This window comes from Cololabis saira, chromosome 12, assembly GCF_033807715.1.
Source record: "Cololabis saira isolate AMF1-May2022 chromosome 12, fColSai1.1, whole genome shotgun sequence".
Lineage (NCBI taxonomy): Eukaryota > Metazoa > Chordata > Actinopteri > Beloniformes > Belonidae > Cololabis > Cololabis saira.
Genome location: NC_084598.1, coordinates 22,910,381 through 22,930,978, shown reverse-complemented (window position 1 = coordinate 22,930,978; position 20,598 = coordinate 22,910,381). Strand labels below are relative to the sequence as shown.

Here is a 20,598-nt window from a genome sequence, read left to right as displayed (position 1 = left end):
AGACACCTGCAATCAACTTGTTTATTTAGCTCGCCCGCTGGAAATAAAATAGCTATCCTGGACAAAACTCGCTCTTCAGCTATCAAATCAAAGCTGTGTCCAGCTAAACTTAACTGTCAAGGTAAGAAGGCTAAACCATCAAAACCAAAGGGGGGCCCACCAGAAAAAGTTTGGGAACCACTTCTCTGGTGTACACGTTACTAAGCAAGATCATTGTTCATTATTGCTATTAATGTATAATATGTTGTTCTTGACATCGATGCTGTTATTTCCTCATTATTCATCCAGGTTTTAGTTTTTTTTTTTCTGGTGCAGCGTCGTTGTACTGTAGGTTGTATGGCAGCATGAGGGAGAGGGCATGTACAGTCAATAACCTTCCTAAAGGGACAGTTAGTAATATCTACATGATTTCAAATCCCTGTTACTATTCAGTGGTAACTGAGGATAAATTGGAACTGAAAATGACTGAAAATGAATTTGCTGCCCTATATCTGTTATAGTCTTGCAGATTATATAAAAGAGTAGGGGCACACATCAACATATAAAATACAGACATGAAGACACTTTATATTTTTTTATATAGACAAAACTACATCGGATTTGAACTTGAGGATTACCTTATTACCTGCTTGCACACAGACATTTTGTCATGCACAAACATATATGCAAACGTATTTCTTTACAAAGTTGAAAAGCCTTTCAGCTTTTTATTGCTTTATTGAGTACAAATAACTTCACGGTGGGATAAAAGCATAATGTTCTCAGAACATCTCTTCCCCTCAACCTTAACTCTTCTTCACTCTTTTGGCCTCGTGATCTTCATTTTTACATCTAAAGCTTTCTTTCTTTTTCTTTTTTCCCCCTGCACTCTTCGTCCAAAAGGACATTCTTGTTTCATTAGAAGAGGTTCCAAGAGGCCACAGTGTAAACAAAATCTCTGTAATCAGCAGCAGGATATATACAACATCAATGAACCAATCAGAGTTGAGTATCCTCAAAGACAAAAAAAAAGAAAGAAATGAAAAAAAAAAAAGAAAATTGCTAGTCAATGTGTTTTCACACCTGGATGTTTGGAAATCAGACTTGCCAACTAAACTCAGCACTGAGGTTTGTGAGGAATTAAAATTGCAGCCTGGTGCTGAGACACCGATGTGCACACATGCACACAGACACCAAGATTCCCAGCTATTTCTCTATCTGTGCTGTCATCTCTGTTTTCTCATATTAGGGAGGGCTCACTCAGGAACAGGAAATGGGGATTAGGTATGGCCTTATTGCACCGTAGCTACATACAGCTGAATGGCTCCCATCTGTTCCTCCATTGAGAATGGCTAAAACACGTTAGCTGCAGTCGAGCTGTGCACTGCCAGAATAACAGGAGTGGATAGATGAGCAGCACTGATATCGCTAGCCACAACACCACTTTGCACTAAAGGCTAATGCGGTGGGCTTATTCTATTAGATTAGGATAAAAGCCTCTAATACCCCCACACATACAGATATGCATGATAAACTCACCCCATCGTGATAAACTGATTGAAGTTACTCAACCAGTGTGCTAGGTGTAGCCTAAAATTAAGGTTTACCTTGAGGAATATGAGTCAGAGGAGAGCAAAGCTAAACCCTGTAAAAGGTGGAAAGAAAAGGAGAAATGGAAAAAGGTGGAGAGATGGAAAGGGAAGAAGAAAGGGGGCAGTGTGGTCTGTTTCATTACAGTGAATCCTGACACTGCTGCATTCTCGGCACACATGGACTGGATTAAAGGCTATGTGGGCTGCTCCGATGCAGTATAGCTCAGCAACACTCTTGAACACAGGCACGCACACACTTGCAAATGCACGCACATCATCGAAATGAGCACAAACGCTTTGCACTGATGGAAGACAAACCATTTTCTCATACACAAGCTATATGACTCTTAATCCCAAAAGCAAAAGGCTTGGGCAAAATACACAACTACTAAGTCATTGAGGTTAGACACAGAATCTTCTTGTGATGGTCCACCTGTGGATGACAGAATGGGATGCACTGGAAACTATGAGTGTACCATACTGTTTGGTTTTCTCTCTCATTCACACATAAATATAGACTTTCCCTTTCCATTTTCTACATCTTCTTCCCTCCTCTGTCTCTTCAGTCTTTCCCATGTAAATAGTCAGACTAAAGCAAATTCAAATGTTTGGATGGCAACTTGTTAAAGTAATTAGAAAAATTAAATACGCTTTCGATTTCTTTTTGTATCAAAACATAATTAAATAGAATGTGATCCCGATCAGATGTTAAACAGCATACAACACATTACACTATCACATTATGTATGGAACAAAACCAAAGGCAAAATACAGAAGCAACGTGTGACAAACTAAATATACCTCATGGTTCAGTAAACCAAACTGACTGGATCATTGCAAAACGTGGATTCTTTTCTGTCAAAACATTCTGTTGCAGATTTTGCATGTGTTTGGGATCATTTTCCTAGAAAATGACAATATTACTCCCAAACTTTAGCTCTTGGACAAATGCCCTTTCATTTGACTCCAGGATACTTTCATATACAAAGGATTTCATGGCTGACTCAATGGATGTAAAGATTTCAGGTCCTGTTGTTGCAAAACTAAATCAAATCATGACCCTTCCACCATGAAAGTCTGACAAGTTATCCATCATAATTCAAGACATAATGAAGTGAAAGAGATATATCTGAACTTTTACACAAGCCTTCAGATTTAACTTTTAATATAGTCTACCATTTTCTTAAACCAAGACATGGTGAACTTGATGTTTTGACAGTTTCCTATTTGTGAATAATCTTCAGCACTGTAGAAAGATGGATCTCAAATCGTTTTGAAATGGCCTCGCAAACATTCCCAGATTGTTGAGCAGCATCAATTGTTCCTGCAAGATTCCATGTTAGATATCAGCTGGTATGGAGCATTCAGGCATTCGTTAACACACTTCTGAATGCTCCATCTCATGTTCTGCTTTAACTGAGGGGATTTTTAAAGACACTAATAAACAGTTAACTGACTGCATTTGAGTAGCAATGCCTTGCCGGATATAACCTTTTAATTACTATGTAAGTTGCAAGACTTTGCTTTTGCATTTTAACTTTTATTAAATTAACAAAAGTACTAATGAGTTGTTGTTCATCCTAGGCTTTAGTTATCTAACTGTATGACCTAATAAGGACCATATTTGTTTTTTTACTACGCAGTGAAAAGTAAAACCTTAGAAGTGATAGAGGATGCACTTTTATTTCCACATGACTGTACAGTATATGTCAAGCAATAGTTGCTGAAAACAACTTTTGCTTTTTTCTGCTCAGGAATTCTTTGGGCAAATCTTAAATACCTCTTTCATAAACAGGAATTGTTGAGTAGGAATCATAGAGTGTATACAACAATGGATAAAGCATTAGGTCATGTGACCCACAGGATTGTGAAAAGTGGTTTTGAAGCCCCTTCTTCCTCATCTGGTATATCCTGCCATGGTCAGTCAAGGAACTGCAACAAATCTTGAAGGGGACCTATTATGGCATGTAATATCTTATTTTAAACAGGCCTTAAATGTCTTAAAAACAAGCTTTTGATTGTTTTTTCTAAATAAATTAGAAATTCAGCCTCTGATCCATGTCTTTATCTTCCCATTCTCTAACCTCATTATCTATGCGGGATCTGAGTGGGCGGGGAGGCTATGATAATGAGGCTCTATGCTGATTGGCTGCCTGAATGACGTGTAGCAGGGACGGGCACAAAGCATCGCTGTGGGCAGAAGAGCAGCCGGCTGCGTACACTATTAAACCATGTCCTAACTGCATACGATGCTAGCGAGCGTCAGCGACAAAATCAATTCCATTGCTTTATTTTCTATTGGACTGTCCTAACTGGCCGCAGCGACGCAGCGATGCAGCGATGCAACGCTGCGCAGCACGCCGTTTTAAGCTGAACATTTGTCTTCTATTTTCTTCCTCTCGCTTGCGTTGAAAGTTGGTTGAAAGCGCTGTAGGAAACAGTCATGGATGAGGAACTGGCTGATCCAGTTAGTTGAAATGAGAAGTTATCTCTATGATACCTCCTCATTTCACTACAAAAACCTCAATAAAGTGGCAGCTGGCTGGAGGGAGATGGACAGAGAGCATCCAATGTCACGCAGTGCGACACGATAGTTGGACGCTCGCATGCAGTTAGGACACAGTGTTTAGTTGTGGGCATGGTTTGCATTTTGGTTACGTAACGATAGTGAGCAGAATCTGAACGGCTCGTAGAAGCCACATCACACTGGATGGCTCATCCTGGGCTGTACAGACACTGCAGAATTTGGTTGCTTTCCTCCTTCTCTGAGTTGGCAGGCTGAGGGGAGACCACTTTATATATGTTAAAGGGATTGTGACATGAAAAACACATTTTTCTTGATTTTTTGTGTCTTGACATCAATTACACCCAAAAAACAACAAACTTTTAACATTCAGTGTATTGTGTGCTTTCTGGGACTTTCCGCATAACTATGCAAAAACGGTGCATGTGGTTTGGTGGCGGGCCGTTACGTAAATCACCGCCCCCTCCACCCAGCTCCCTGCCTCCTCTCCTCTCCAGCGCACCATAAAGGCTGATTTATGGTTCCGCGTTACACCGACGCAGAACCTACGGCATAGGGTTACGCGGCGACGCGCAACGTACGCTGAACCCTACGGCGTAGGCTCTGCGTCGATTTAACGCGGAACCATAAATCAGGCTTAACACGGAGCTGTTTAGAGCCTCTTTTGTTCTAATCACCGGAGGACAACTGCTAAGAAGACCCGCGGCCACTGACTGGACTTAAGATAAGGGGACCCTGCTGCTTGCATGCCTTTATTTTTATGATTGTTTGCGGTGGACTACTTCGCCGTGCTGCTTTTCTGTGCATGCTTCGCCTGTCGCTCCCGGCTTAACTCTCCGACGCCGCTGTTAGAAGTCCGGTTCGGTGTGCGCACGGACTTCATCCCCGGGCTGTAGTCGCCCTGTCTGGGCTGTGTGTGTGGGTGTTTGTGGTCGGTGTGCGCGCGTGTGTGTGGAGACCCGTTATATAATACATCCATGGTGGAGACGCTGGCAGAAGTGTGTAGCAGTTGGTTGGAGGAGGAGGTTTGGAGGAGGAGCGGGGCAATGATTGACAGGAAAAAGGGAAAAGGACGCATTTTTCACGGCGCAAAAAAACACTAATAAAAAGCCAGGAATGGAGTACTAGAGTGAAGTTAAAACCTTTTAGACACATTTGAGATATGTTGGCCAAGACTTTTAATAGTGTTAAAAGCATTTTAAAAATGATGTCACAATACCTTTAAAGCAAGAAAAAACTTGTTTTTCATAATAGGTCCCCTTTAATTACGCATGAGCCTGATCCCAGAAGTTAGATGGTTGGTGCTTGGTAGAAATTGGAGGCCACCCCATCCCCACTGCTGTAATATTATAAATTGGCCTAGATACGTATTGATAGCTAACAATCATCATATCACAGAAATTTTCCTAAATGACAGAATTTTCAGATTTTGGACAACCCGCGTAAAATTGGCAAGGAATATTGAGATGACTATTTTAATGTTGTCAAAAGCACAGCCATAATGCAGCACTGCAGTTGTTAGAGAGGCATACTCCAGACCGAAGGGCCAAGTTAGAAATTGCACACCATGGATTCGTTTTGTGTAGAGCCAACTGTGTACTGCTGACATTAAAGACCTGCGTGTCGACTGAGACAACCGAAGTTACAGAAATAGGTGGTCATGTAATGCTTGGTGGCTTTAGGTTGAGCAGAGCCAAAGTCAATGTGAGAGTTACGGATCACTGCCAATATGCATCTCTGTTGAATATTTAATTTATAAATGTATATAGGAGACTAGGGATGGGAATTGATAAGATTTTTCCAATTCCGATTCCATTGTCGATTCTGTTTAACGATTCGATTCTTCATCGATTCTTATTTGGAAAAAAGGAGAACAAACAGGTCGATTAGCATTAACTTTGTTTTATATCTTTGAACAAAAAAATACAAGTGAGGTCTTGAGCCCAGCCTTGGGCTCCTCGATGGTGTGCCAGGGGGTCCCCACAAAATGATTTGTAATATAAAATGTGTATTTATATAAAATAATAATAATAAAATAAATATTCTTCTGTAGAAATTAACTAAATATAACAAATTATTCTGTGGCAATTACACAAGATTGTCCAGTAACATGTTCAACATCACAAACTTAGTCACTGCTCAGTGATATTCATCTATTCTGGCCATGGTCAGACTCTTCCCTGCCTTGATGAAAAGGAGAAGCTAGCAATAGACTGCTCTTTAACTTCTCCCATAGATGAGCTGACAAGCTGCAGCTGTCCGCCGGAGCGTGCCTGGATCATCCTCGTGGCCGAGCGGCTCTTCTGGCCACACGTCCGGCCGACTCCGCGCTCCCAGGTGGGAGAGGAAAGGACCAGCCGGCCAGCTCTAACAGTTTCCTACCTTTGTTGAAATGTCCACATTGCAAGTATTGCAAGTTGCGCTGTTGTCATCCTTTTTGGTAAAATATAACCAAACTTTCGAGCGTTTATGCTGCTTTGTCGCCATGTTTTCCTGCTGCGTGTGTGGTGACGTCATTCGCGCCCACTGGAATTGATAAGGGTATCATTTGCAAAAAAGGCAGACGATTCCAAGGAATTGAAACACTGGGAACCGGTTCTCAACAAGAACCGGTTCTCGATTCCTATCCCTATAGGAGACAGTTGGGATAAAGTGATACATCATAAGGCCTTTTTTATATTAGACCCCGCAATTGCCCCTGGATGAAGAACGCATGTGTAACGCATGCTGGGCAATGTATGCGAGGCGTGTTTTTGCGTCCCCGGTGCCTGAAGCCGAGTTGAGGGGAGGGAAGAGATTTGGGAGGCGTTATCGAGTGGTCTTACATAATAGGACGGTCCAGTGTCTGTCTGTCTGGTTGGCCTCTCTGACTTTACCAACATCAGAAAAGCTGTCTGTTGCAGGAGATGGAGCGGGTGGAGGATCCATGCTGAATAACAATGTGATTTGCATAGCGACTTTCCCCCAGATTGTGTTGCACAAATGTGACCAGCAGTCTTCCTCTGCCACTCCTGCTGTTGTGTTCCCTGAATGCAAATAACTTCTTTCTGAGGCTCTCCAGTTTGTTATTTACCCAAGTTTGTTTCTTGCAAAGCCACGGTCTGTCATTTTAGTAGCCATTGCAGATTACGGTTCTGTAACAAGCTGATTTATGACGTCCACGGCTCTAGGGATGAGGAGCTCATGGACATCCTCCTCCTGTCATTAACAAATCCCACTGACGACACGCCACCACGTGTCAGTTGATGTAAAAAGGACTGGAGACCCGCTAAATGTGAGTGTTAAACGCAGGATCTGCCAATGTCAAAGGGGCTATAACCTGATTACTTTCTTCTTCCCGTATTACATTGCCCTCATGTTCACGCTCACAAAACTCGAATGCATTGCAGTACGATATACTGTACCTGCCAGTTACTGTCATTTGCACTTAGTTCACAGCTGGGAATTGAACAAATAATTTATCATCTGCAATTTGTTTGTGATTTAATATGTAAAGCAATATTTGCTCCACTACTGCCATCCATTATTTTTGATCAACAAGTACTAATTATATTGTTTTTGAAAAGAAATCGGAAAAATTCACTGATGCTTTTTTATTAATGCTCATGTTAAGTTAAAATAAATGAAAGACACATTTTTCTTAGATGTGACAAACCTATAATACACTTAATTCTGCCTTACTCAGACTTTAAACCACTATTAACTGATCCTGATACCACATGCATGCTTTTTTTGATCATTCAAGCCTGGAGTCATGCACATGTTGTATGAAGAACAAAAGCCAACTATAATTCCTTCTTTCCTTTTTTTGTTTTTCTGGTAAACAAAAGAGCTAAGTTAGTCTTTTGAATCAATGCTTAAGGTTTTACATCTCAAATGTTTTTTTTTAATTTCATGTTTTTTTGTTTCAGAGGCTAAGAAATAAAAGTTTTTTTGTAGATACATGTAGCTAGCCTTTTTTTTTTTAGAAGTCTTTCAGGATTAAAAGACTTTTTAAAGCAAGGCCTTTGGTTTGAATCTGTTATACATTTATACATCTCTCTTTGTGATGGATGTACACACACAAAACACTTAAACTCCAAGGAAACTTTACCCCCCCCAACACAGACCACTTTCTGCATGCCCATGTTCAAAGGCATCTCGTCTCAGTAGGGGTGCATCGATATAAAACTCCCAAAACAGGAATTATTCTTTATGACTCGGCATTCTTCATTTTATGCATTTTCTGCTCATAGCCTTAGAAAAAAAAAACAAAAAAAAAACACCATGACTGTTCTGTGTTGTATTGGAATAACTACCCCACACACTGGCACACAACGGGGTGTGGTGATGTGGTAAAGTTTTACTATGACTGAAAAAGAGTGGTGCAGAGGGACGGACTCATCCATCTCTGGTTTTTCTCACCATGTCATTTTTATCACCTATGGGCTCTGGTGCACTCACTTTATGTGGATGTGTATAAGCTTAACCACATAGTTACCTATATAGCCACAAAGTCCATGCACCATATGCAGCACAACCAGCATATGAGCACTTTACAGAAAGCACCCATAAACTTCTGAATCAACGGACGCTTTTTAGTTGACTGAAATTCACAAGCAGTGGGAATGGACTCAGGTTCCATTACAGTCTCCTCTGTCAGAGCAGGGTAATGCTGTGGTTAGTGTGGTACCATCGGTGTTGCCTGCAAATGGTTACTTAAGCCTACTGAAGAAGTCCATTGTATAGACAATCATTAAAGTAGCTTGAAACGACTCCCTTGCAAGCATTATTAGCTGTGTAATAGAAACTTACTATGAAAAAAGGTATGCAGGTTGCCATGGTAGTTGTCATCATGCCCATATTCCCTCTTCATCATCCTGTGAGTAAACAGATGAAGCATCATCAGTCATCCATTAAACATCAGCTTACATTTTATTGACAATACAATTTTAATCAAAAGTCATGTGTGGTAAAAGATATTGCCCTTCAAAAAGAGAAAAGGAAAAAAGAAAGAAAAAAAATATGTAAAGCTTTCCCAATGGTTATCTTTACTAGTCAAGACTCATTGCTGAATCTTATAGTATTCCTAACCCCCCCCTGTGACTTTTAATCAAAACAATTCTGTTCATGCTTTCTTTCAAAGAAGTTGGGTATGATATCATGAAATGCTTTCCTTAAAGTGATTGTTAAAAACCAATAACTAAACACATAAGAGGTTTCCTTGGGGCTGAAACTGTGCAGACAAGAGCCCTGCTAACAAGAAGGCTAATTCACTTAGACACTAACATTATGACGGTTAGCATGAACTGGCAGCTCACTACAATCAAACCCTTGCCTGAGTAATGCTAAAATGGGCTTCAGCAAAGCAGGATCTATGCTAATGTGACACCAGAGCAAAAAAATCACAGAAAGGGTCTTGGCTGCAGTCCACAGTGGCTTTTGTTGAAATAAGGAGTTGTGACAAGCTTGGTAAACGCAGTAGGCTACACCTAAGCAGCTAAGCTATAGATATAATGGCCTTTAAATGCAGTATGCTAGATGCTAACTGCAAAAAAAGCAGAATGGCTGTGACAGGCCCAGTAAACAGAGCCAGACGTATAACTGCTCATTCTGCCAGTTTAAACACATAGATGCATACATACACACACATTCACACAAACATGCCAAATACCATGTGCTACCTCTCATAAACCTGAGGCAGGCAGCATGTTAAGAAAAACAATCAAAAAGAAAATGTTGTATAATTCAGTCTCTGATTAACCCTTTATGGCTGCTTTTTATTTCCTTCCGAGACTGTTGCCAAGTATCTGGCAGTGGCGCTGGCATGCCTAAATGAGAACAACATGGACACAACATGCCCGTCAAACTGCACAAACTCCAGTCTGGGACATAAAGCCAGGATGGATCTCTAGAGGGTTCATGCTTCCGCTGCATTTCTGCTTCAATTCGATCTCACCTGCCCTCTTACATGGTCCATCTACAATTTAACAGGGGACATGAAGTATTGCTTAAGGATGGGGATGACTTGGAGAACTTTGTCCTTGGAAAGTGTATTTGTGCATTCACTGATTCACAAATGCAGAAAATGATTCATAAGTGCACAGAACAAGATTCACAAATGCAACGGACAAGATTTACAAATGCACTATGCACAGGATGTTTCACAGGTGCGTAGGATAAGATACACAAATGTATTTTTGATGCGCACACAAATATAACCTGATTTACAAACAGCTTGTGGGCTGTGGACTTCGCTGCATTCGTGTGTGAATTTTTGAGACCCCTGACTTACCTCAACCCACAAGAGTCTCTTTTTAAAGGCGTAATGATTTGCAACCAATCCTATATCTTCCTTGTTTCAGCCAGTCATAAGAATGCACTTCACATGGGGGAAGATTTACATAAGCCATGAGCCATAAGCCAACCACATCACCCTGTGCATTTGTGAATCGTCCTGTACATTTGAGAATACTGAGACTGTTTTAGCTCCATACATCCATGTCCTGTTACATGTCTGAAATGCACCAGTTTCATGTGTCTGTTTTGGCTCAAATGTAGATACAGAAAAACATGCTTTTGTGGTAACTGTTTAGGTATTCACAGCACTGGCTGCATCTTGAAAAGGCATTGTAGTCTTGAATGTGAGCATCACACCTCTTCATCATCATAATGATTATTATCAACATCAATCATCCTTTGAATACCATTCCTCAACCAGAAATACTTTGAGTCGACCTGGCTTTATTAGGGCCCGAGCACTGACAGTGCGAAGGCCCTATTGTATCTGTAGGAATTTTTTTTTCTTCTCGTTTTTATTTTTCTGACGAAATGAGGCCCTTTTTGCCCCCCTAAACGTGCCCCAAAAGTCACCAAATTTGCACGCAAGCCAGGCCTGGTGAAAAATTTGATATTTAATGGTTTGCATTAATGGGCGTGGCCAAATGGCTCAACAGCGCCCCCTAGAAAACTTTGTGCCTCAAGCCCAACAATACGGTTTGACGTACATGCACGAAAATCGGTACACACCTGTATCATGTCACAACTTAAAGAAAAGTCTCTTAGCCGAAACCGAACAGGAAGTCAGCTATTTTGAATGAATCGTGTAATTTTGGCGCAATTTATGACATTTCTTCGGCCGTTAATGCGGCCCGAACCGTAACGTGCACCCAGATGTGCTATACATCAAAATGTGCATCTCCATCCTGCGACGATGCACATTACTTTTCTCAGTCAAAAGCGTTACCGAGGCAACGATAGACTCCAAAAAGCGCGCCCCCCCTTCATTTGATTGGTCCATACAGGGCATGAGTGCGAGGGCCCGTTCATCGCTGCTTGCAGCTTAATTTGTAATTACTTTTAGAAGGGGAAGGATAGAAGGAAAGGAGAGACAAAAGTTGAGTATGAAATAGAAAAGGAGAGAAAGAAGGTGGATGGGGAAAAAGATTAATAAAAAAAAGTTGTGTTAAAGGGGTAAGAGACAGGGGAGGTGAAATATAACATGGAATAAAAGAGAAATGGAAAAAAGAAAGATTGTAAGAGATAAATAATCACTATGATACTGTATATATGCACACATACGCATACAAACTGGCCTCGCACCAATCTCTGCTAAACTTCTTCATGACGTCAAAGATCAATAATGAGAAAAAGCCATGTGGAGATATATCTGACCTGTCAACAAAATCTGTTTGTTACTTTTGAAGCACATTTGCATGCTTCAATTAATAAGAATAACTAACAAACAACATCCCAAAAAGAAATGCAGTTGTAAGAAGAGATTTGGAGGGCAACAAGTTCATCAGGGAACAGTCACCAAGCCAGCTTGGTCTGATCATACTAAAAGCAGGGTTCTTTGAACTGATAAGTAAAAACTGGTTTTATTTATTGCAGCAACCCTAACTAGTTGGAGCAGTTTAGAAAAAGGGGTGCTTAAACCTAATTATAGTCAATACATTACTGAAACGTGATCTCACTTCCTTTTTTTAAGGCTTCAAAGCTGGTTTTAATTGGCTGAAACAGATGTGAAAATCATAATTTTTACCTGAATATCATCTTAGCAGTTTTTGACAGAAGCTGGTTAAAAGGTTATGGTTGTGAAAACAATATTACCATTAAACACTGACATGACAAACTGATATGTCTCCCCAGTGAGACCAGACACAGTTTCTTTATTACTCGTTCACGTCATAAAAATAAGATGACCATCATAATGATTTGAATGAAAAAAAAAAATCTCCAAAATGTGATCTCCAAAACTGCATTCCCAAATCCATGCACCAAATTTGGTTTTGATAGATCAAAACATCCATCCATCCATTGTCCGCCGCTTATCCGTTCCCGGGTCGCGGGGGCAGCAGTTTCAGCAGACATGCCCAGACTTCCTTCACCCCAGACACTTCCTCCAGCTCTTCCGGGGGGAGTCCGAGGCGTTCCCAGGCCAGCCGAGAGACATAGTCTCTCCAGCGTGTCTTGGGTCTTCCCCGGGGACTCCTCCCAGAGGGACATGCCTGGAACGCCTCCCTAGGGAGGTGTCCAGGAGGCATCCGGTACAGATGCCCAAGCCACCTCAGCTGACTCCTCTCAATATGAAGGAGCAGTGGCTCGACTCCGAGCTCCTCCCGGGTGACCAAACCCGTCACCCTATCTCTAAGGGAGCGTCCAGCCACCCTGCGGAGGAAACTCATCTCGGCCGCTTATATCCGCGATCTTGTCCTTTCGTTCACTACCCAAAGTTCATGACCATAGGTGAGGGTGGGAGCGTAGATTGACCTGTAAATCGAGAGCTTCGCCTTTCGACTCAGCTCCTTCTTCACCACGACGGTCCGGTACATCGACCGCATAACTGCGGACGCTGCACCGATCCGTCCGTCAATCTCCCGCTCCATCGTTCACTCGTGAACAAGACCCCGAGATACTTGAACTTCTCCACCTGAGGCAGGACCTCCCCACCCACCCGGAGAAGGCATGCCACCCTTTCCCGGTGGAGAACCATGGCCTCGGTTTTGGAGGTGCTGATTCTCATCCCTGTCGCGTTGCACTCGGCCTCAAATGCCCCAGCACATGCTGAAGGTCCCGGTCCGATGAAGCCAACAGGACAACGTCATCCGTAAAAAGCAGAGACGAAATCCTGTGGTTCCCAAACCGGATCCCCTCCGGCCCCTGGCTGCGCCTAGAAATCCTGTCCATAAAAATTATGAACAGGCCCGGTGACAAAGGACAGCCCTGCCGGAGTCCAACATGCACCGGGAACAAGTCTGATCTACTGCCGGTAATGCGAACCAGACTCCTGCTCCGATCATACAGAGACCGGACAGCCCTTGATAGAGGGCCCCGGACTCCATACTCACTGAGCGCCGTCCAGAGAATGGCACGAGGGACACCGTCAAATGCATTCTCCAGATCCACAAAACACATGTAGACTGGTTGGAGAAATTCCCATGAACCCTCGAGCACCCTGCGGAGGGTGTAGAGCTGGTCCAGTGTTCCACGACCGGGACAAAAACCGCATTGTTCCTCCTGAATCCGAGGTTCAACTATCGGCCGTATTCTCCTCTCCAGTATCCTGGCGTAGACTTTCCCGGGGAGGCTGAGAAGTGTGATCCCCCTATAGTTGGAGCACACTCTCCGGTCCCCCTTTTTAAAGAGAGGGACCACCACCCCGGTTTGCCACTCCAGCGGCACTGTCCCCTTCCTCCATGCAATGTTGCAGAGGCGTGTCAACCAAGACAGCCCTACGACATCCAGAGACTTGAGGTACTCAGGGCGAATCTCATCCACCCCCGGTGCCCTGCCACTGAGGAGCTTATGAACCACCTCAGTGACCTCGGCTTGGGTGATGGATGAGCACGCCCCAGAGTCCCCACTCTCTGCTACCCCAGTGGAAGGCATGTCAGTCGGGTTGAGGAGATCCTCGAAGTATTCCTTCCACCGTCCGACGATGTCCCCAGTCGAGGTCAACACCTCCCCACCCACACCATAAACGGTGCCGGCAGAATACCGTTTCCCCCTTCTGAGGCGCAGAACGGTCCGCCAGAATTTCCTCGAGGCCGACCGAAAGTCTTCCTCCATGGCCTCCCCGAACTCCTCCCAGACCTGGGTTTTTGCCTCCAGGATCGCCCGAGCCGCGGCTCAGTGCACGTGGCACCAGGACACCCTAGGCCGGAGGTCAATGATCGACTTTGTTGTCGTTTCATCTGACCTTCGGCCGCATGTCTTGGACACTCGGGTGAAGAGAGGGGCTGAGCTGTCTACTGTTGGATGCGCTGGCAGGGGAGGAGGCTGGACAGACCGGGCAGACCCAAACGGATTGTGAGGGTCTGTTGGGAACGTCTGGCTGAGCCCTCTGTCAGGGACATCTTCAACTCTCACCTCCGAGTGAACTTTTCTCAGATCCCGGGGGAGGCGGGGGACATCCAGTCCGAGTGGACCATATTCTCTGCCTCCATTGTCGACGCGGTTGGATAGATCAAAACATATCTGAGATTTAACCTAATTTTCTATTACGTAGTTTTGCCTCAAACTAGCCTGGAATGAATGAATGTTAAAAAAATAAATAATAGTTAATTGATTTTAAAAACTGGAGAATTGTTTCTGAATTTTTCTTAATCTCATTACCGATGTTGGTGAAGATTGGAACAAACTGAGATCTATGAAACTTTTACTTTGTTATAAAATCTAATATAGCATAAACCAACATCACTCATCTTCACCCAAGGAACACAACTGTATTTCATGTTTTTGGCCTTACAGGGACATGATTCAAAACTTTCATGCATTAATGCTCCGACTGGCATCCTGTACATGGTTGCACCCAACAGTTTTCCTGGTGATGTCGCCCCCACTCCCAGAACCCTGCATAGGGTTAAAGCAGCTAATGGAAATGGATGTATGGGTGGATGGGTAGATGGACGTCCCATCACAAACTCAAAACGCATTACAACGTTGTGAAAAAAGTATCAGAGGAGTAGCTGCAATTAATGTTCTTAACCTCAACACCATTTCCTATGTTTTGATGAGGTACAACTGATTCAGATCACAGAAGGCAAAAAAGGAGAATGAGTTGTACAAAACAGAAAATATGTTCTTTTAAAAGCATCAATTGCGCTGTCCCTAATCAGCCTTCAGGATGATGGGAAATCAGCAGCTGAACTTGTTACCGGTTTTGAAAGGCAGATTTCATGTAAGCAGGGCAGGGTTACACGGCCATACACACTTGATTGTTTTTTTTTTTTTTTTTTTACATTTTTTTAAGTCTTGCATATCTCATCTTTTTGAAATCATAACTAAGATGACAACTACACCTGCAAAGATTTACATGAGCACAAATGGAGAGGCCATTATCCTTTCACATATTGTAAACTTTAATGTGAAAAACAACAGTTGCAGAAGTGCCAAAACAATAAATGATACAAACTGGGAATCTAACTCTGCAAAGCATCTGCAGTTGTGGGCCTGATTGTTTTCAGTATCCTGGTAAAGCCAAGCTTTTAAACTGCTTTCATGACAACCACATCTTTTTCAATGTAAGATATCAATGCTTTGAATATTTGCTTTCATTGCTGACTTCTCATACAAATTTACACTGGAAAGTGAGGCAACAAATGTTATGTCTTCTCTAGAGCGTGAAGCCCATGGTTGCACATTGTTTCCATTCCTCTGTGTACTTTAATCTCAGGTGCTGAAAGTCATTTGTCATGCTACCACTTAAAGTTTTACCAAGTTTACACAGCATGGTGGTCCAAATGGCGGACCTTTGAAAAAGTAACAATTTAAGTGTATCAGACTGGAAATCTCATTTGATCAGGCAAGGAAACAGCACCCACTGTTTGTTACGGTGTCTGACAGTCAGCAGAAAAAAACAGTAGTCTTTATTTGATTTAGGCTTTTAAATAAAGCAACAATAAAAGTAAAATTAATCTAATCCATTCAACAGACCCCGCAGCATGACATCACTAAAATGATGTCATTCATGTAATTTTCAATTATTTGTAGGCACTGTCTGATACTGTATGTCGTGACTTATAATTTCTTTTTGTAGACCCATTAGAAACCTCAGCTTTCATTTTTCCACAAATATATAAATAAATGATTAAAGCAAAGTCAGATCAAGTAAACTTTACATGAGTTTTGCTCAGCCAATGTGCCCACACTGATTTCCCAGTGCTTCCTTTGCTACAGCTGCCTCCATCCAACTTCAAAAAAAGTTGTATCACTTGCAGAAAGCTGATGTTTCAAATGTCAAACACTTGGACCGACAACAAACAAGACTGCAATAAAGCAGCACTGTCATATTAGAGCGAAGACATTTGTGATGTGAAAGAGGGTAATTTGTGCCAGAAAAAAGAAAGAAAAGAAGAGAAATTGAAAAAAAAAGATCTTCTGCAAAATTCAATAAACACTACTGTAGTTGGAAGTCATTCAAAAATAATGAATCTTAATTGCTTGATTTAAGGATGTCGGATTAAATTATATCACATTATATTGGGATTCAAAATTACATCTCAGGAATGTTATGCTCCATTACACTTTCCTCCTTCTAAATCCTCTTATGTTCAGAATTAAATGTAGATTCTTTATATGCCTTGAAAATAATGCAAATGTATACCCTACAGAGTATACGGTGTCATTCAAGATTCCTCAGTTAGAGAAGAAAAAAACAGTTATGCAAGTATTAACATACTATTTTATTTTTTCAAGAATCAAAAATAGTTTAAGGCATGGAAAGCTATGAATGACTGGAACCAGCAACACTGTGCTTCCACATATTCTCATGGTATTTTTAAGCATGTGCATACATTTAAAGTGTTGAAACATGCAAGGGTGCATTTGAATAGAGAATACATTGGAATTTAGATCCAAGTGGAAACTTCCAGATATTCCTCTTTTAGTCACTTGGACATGCATATTTTCATAGCTTGGAATCCCCCCAATCATAACAATGGAGCCGTGATGAGTTTGAATTACATTCAAATTGCAAGAAGCTTTTATACTCTAATGGGTGGACAGCACATTCTTCTCTGGTTTTCTTTGATTGTGGCTTTATCCCATAAGCACTTTCAGGAGTGTAAACATATACTCCTGTGCATCTACAAACGCACAGGCAAGCACATGCTTGTGCTCACTTGGGTGCTACCGCAGCTCAGCTGCTGTGCTGAAAACAACAACAGTCTGTTCTTTTTAAGCTCTCCTCAGACACATCAGGTGTGTCTTGAGGGTGGTGTGGATATCATACTCGGCGAGACAGGAGGAAGCCTGCATGGGAGTTGAATGATGAATAAACTAATCTCATATACAAATCTCATCAATCAAAAGCACTCATTTGGCAGGTTTCCCCTTCGGGCCTGTAATCTAAATAATGTGAATAACTGTAACTTGGCAGGAAGCATTGGGGTTTGAGGGAGAAGAGACAGAGAAGGGAGACTGGAAATTTTATGCTGTCAAATCAAACCACAACTGACTCGTGGTGAATATGACAGATATGAAATTGCATCAACTTCAAAAGGCATAAAAATTAGAACCCACAACATGTCAACTTGTGTAAACAAGCCCAAAGTTGAAATGCTGTCTCAGGGTGGTTGTGTATCTGTGTGATTCGCACATTTATATTGACCTGGTCCACAGGTGGTCGGTGATTGGCGTGGGGGAACCCTCTTGGCAGACTCCGGTGATGCACATTTACTGGGTGCGAATGGTGGGAATGATGCGGATGATGTTGTGGCTGGATGTAATCTTCCTCATAATTATCTGCTATCAGCTTCATTCTGCTCTGAGTCTGAAAAAAATAAAAAGAATAGAATGATATACTGTATGCAAAAACCAAGCAACAAGAACATTAAAAATACATAATTACAACACGCATACACACACAGCCACTTATTTTCCTAACACTACTTATTTGTTTCGTGAAAATGTTCTCCGGGTTTTAGGATGATTAGGCTGAGGAATTTTTGGATGAGAGAAACTATGTTGAAAGCCATCAAAGAAGATAAAAACTGTTGCGCTGATAACATTTGACAGGTCATAAATTGTGTTAGTCAGAACGCCAGATGAATATATCGTAAGTCTGTCAAATATCATCAGTGTTGCAGATTATGATTTGATTTGATTAGACAAATCCTCATAAGTACAGTTAGTTAGAGATTTGTGTAGCCTGAGGCCACAAGCATTCTGCTCTGCATAAGCAATCTCACTTTTAGATGTCAGTGATTAAAATTACACTCAAATATGTATGTATCTTTTGGCCTCTAAATGGCCAAGTGAGACTATGGGTCCATTGTGTATTTGCATCTGTGAGAGTGGAATAAGTTGTTATCCTGCCAAAATCATTACCTCAGAAGTAGATAACAGGCTGACTAACTTTAGCAATCAGCCACACTGCAGTGAGGCTGGCTGTTGAAGAGATAGACAGACGCAGAGTGGCTGCAGACATACTGACAGACTCAACATTATTGCCTTAAGTGTACATATTTCCCTTGAGTGCATGTATGATTGCAGAGTGGGAGGTAGGACAGTGGGATTTTGCATGGAATGAAGATGACTCCAAGGGAAGATATGCACACATTGTATCATCCACAATGTTGTGGCATTTTCTAGCTTAAATTAGAAACAGCCGCTGCAAGAAGAAGTAAACAGCCTGACTCAGCTGTGAAGATAGGAGGGAGATGGTGTTACAGTAGTTAGCGGCCCGGGGACATGAGCGCCGCGATAAGAAGCTGCAGCCTAATGACTGAGGAAACGAGCCAGTCAGGATCACAGGAGAGGATGTGGCTGGTATTCAAGAGGATAGTAATTAGCTTAAATTGGAGAAGAGCAGGAGATAAGATGGGGTGGTAGTTGGGGGTGAAGTTGGGGTGGGGTCTAAGATGGACACCAGACCCATTGTTAAAGCTGTAAAAGGCTAGCTTGTTATGCACAGCTTTTCATGACCCCAGGTATAGACATTAGCAGGTGTGAGTGGGTGTGGCTGGCTGGGTTTAACAGTTGCAAAGCTGTCACCTTTCAGTGAGGGGAGGAGGCTCTCTTACAGCCTTATCACAGTGCTTATCCTTATCAAATGTTTTTAAATGAATTTTCCACACTGCTAATTTTCTGTTATTAAATCTGTGTCTCTCATTTTTGAAATCATTCTTTGGCAGTGAGTCAAAATCGCTAATGAGTTTACTTGTTACTTGTTGCTCATAATATAATAAGAAGCTTAGTACTTTTTCGTGATAACCCAAAATAACCATATTTGGTAGCATAAGAAGAATACTTAACCTGTTTGTGTGTATTTGCATGTGTATGTGAATGTGTATGTGTCTTTGTAACTTCCTGTGTATGTGAATGTGTTTGTGTATGTGTATATGTGTGTGTGTAACGTCATGTGAGTGTGTAAGAGAATATGTTTGTGTATTTGCATGTGTGTATGTGTAACTTCATGTGTATGTATGTGTAACTTCATGTGAATATGTATATGTATATGTATGTGTATGTGTATGTGTATGTGTTTGTGTGCAAGCTCACATTTAATATTTAACGACTTGAGACAAACACACATGAATGGAGTGATGGATTGCCTCAGGACGAGTCTTGTTGTGTGGTCAAGACAACCCGCATTTAATCCAAACACATACACACGTACACACACATTTCCGACAAACTAATTCCAGCATGCGTGCCTCCAGAAGGTGTTCACACATAAAATGCCTGTGAGGTGGAATGTGCATTAATTAATATTAATTAGTAGCTTTGGTGAGTAAACAGCTCGTTGATGGCCTCCAGGCCTGCTTGTATATCACAGACAGATCCACAGACACAGGTGGCTCAACTGGGGGTAGACAAGAGTGGAGGAGCTCTTGTTTGACATCTCTATGCAAAACTAACTATGTCTGTGCTGCGTGCACGTTTCTGCATGTGTATCAGTGTACAGCTGCTGGTGTAAACATGGCAGCGACGGCTGCTGTGCTCACAGCTGCGTCCCAAACTTCAACACAAGTCCTCTGTAAATCATACTCCTGCCATGATTAGAGAGAGACTACATTAATACAGACACAAGAAGATGACAAAAACCCCTTAAAAAGCAGGCAGCTGGGGAAGGGGCGCCCAAGTTTCACAAGATTTGTACTCTCCTTTAATCAAGTTTCACCTGTGCGTGAGTGCAGCACATTTTCGTGCAATGCAAGTAAAAACAGAGTAGAGCAATGACCCAGGTATATGAGGTTCCTAAGAAGCGCTCAATGGGAGGAATGATGCTTGAGTACATCCAAAATAAGAGAGAGAGGATAAAGATACACCTTTGAAATTTTCCAATCCATCTTTTCCAAGCTTCAAAGCCCTACTGATCTCAGGTCAACCATCACTTGGATGAACTACTCAGAGAAATCCCACATGGGGACACATTTGTTGAGACTCTCTCCTCATGAAGTCTAAACACTACACCCTACACGTGTATCCCTGTATGTCTGTATACGTGGGCCATACTGTTTTGAAGGGAAGCAAACCGAATGAAAGGAAAGTTTGTCTTAGACTGCCTGCTTTCTACAG

General features: G+C 42.0%; 1 protein-coding gene across 2 annotated transcripts in view; it reads right to left on the bottom strand.

The window, feature by feature from the left end:
- Nucleotides 1-20,598, bottom strand: part of LOC133456455 (ERC protein 2) — a 211,029-nt gene that overhangs the window by 48,630 nt on the left and 141,801 nt on the right. Inside the window, exons 14-15 of one of the 2 annotated variants that reach the window (XM_061734932.1) lie at nucleotides 17,687-17,848; nucleotides 8,890-8,954 (exon numbers count right to left, since the gene is read on the bottom strand). In XM_061734932.1, the coding sequence (XP_061590916.1) occupies nucleotides 8,928-8,954; nucleotides 17,687-17,848 (189 nt within the window). In that variant the 3' untranslated portion in view covers nucleotides 8,890-8,927. Of the gene's footprint in view, nucleotides 1-8,889; nucleotides 8,955-17,674; nucleotides 17,849-20,598 lie in introns of both variants that reach the window. The other variant, XM_061734931.1, reaches the window with a different exon arrangement.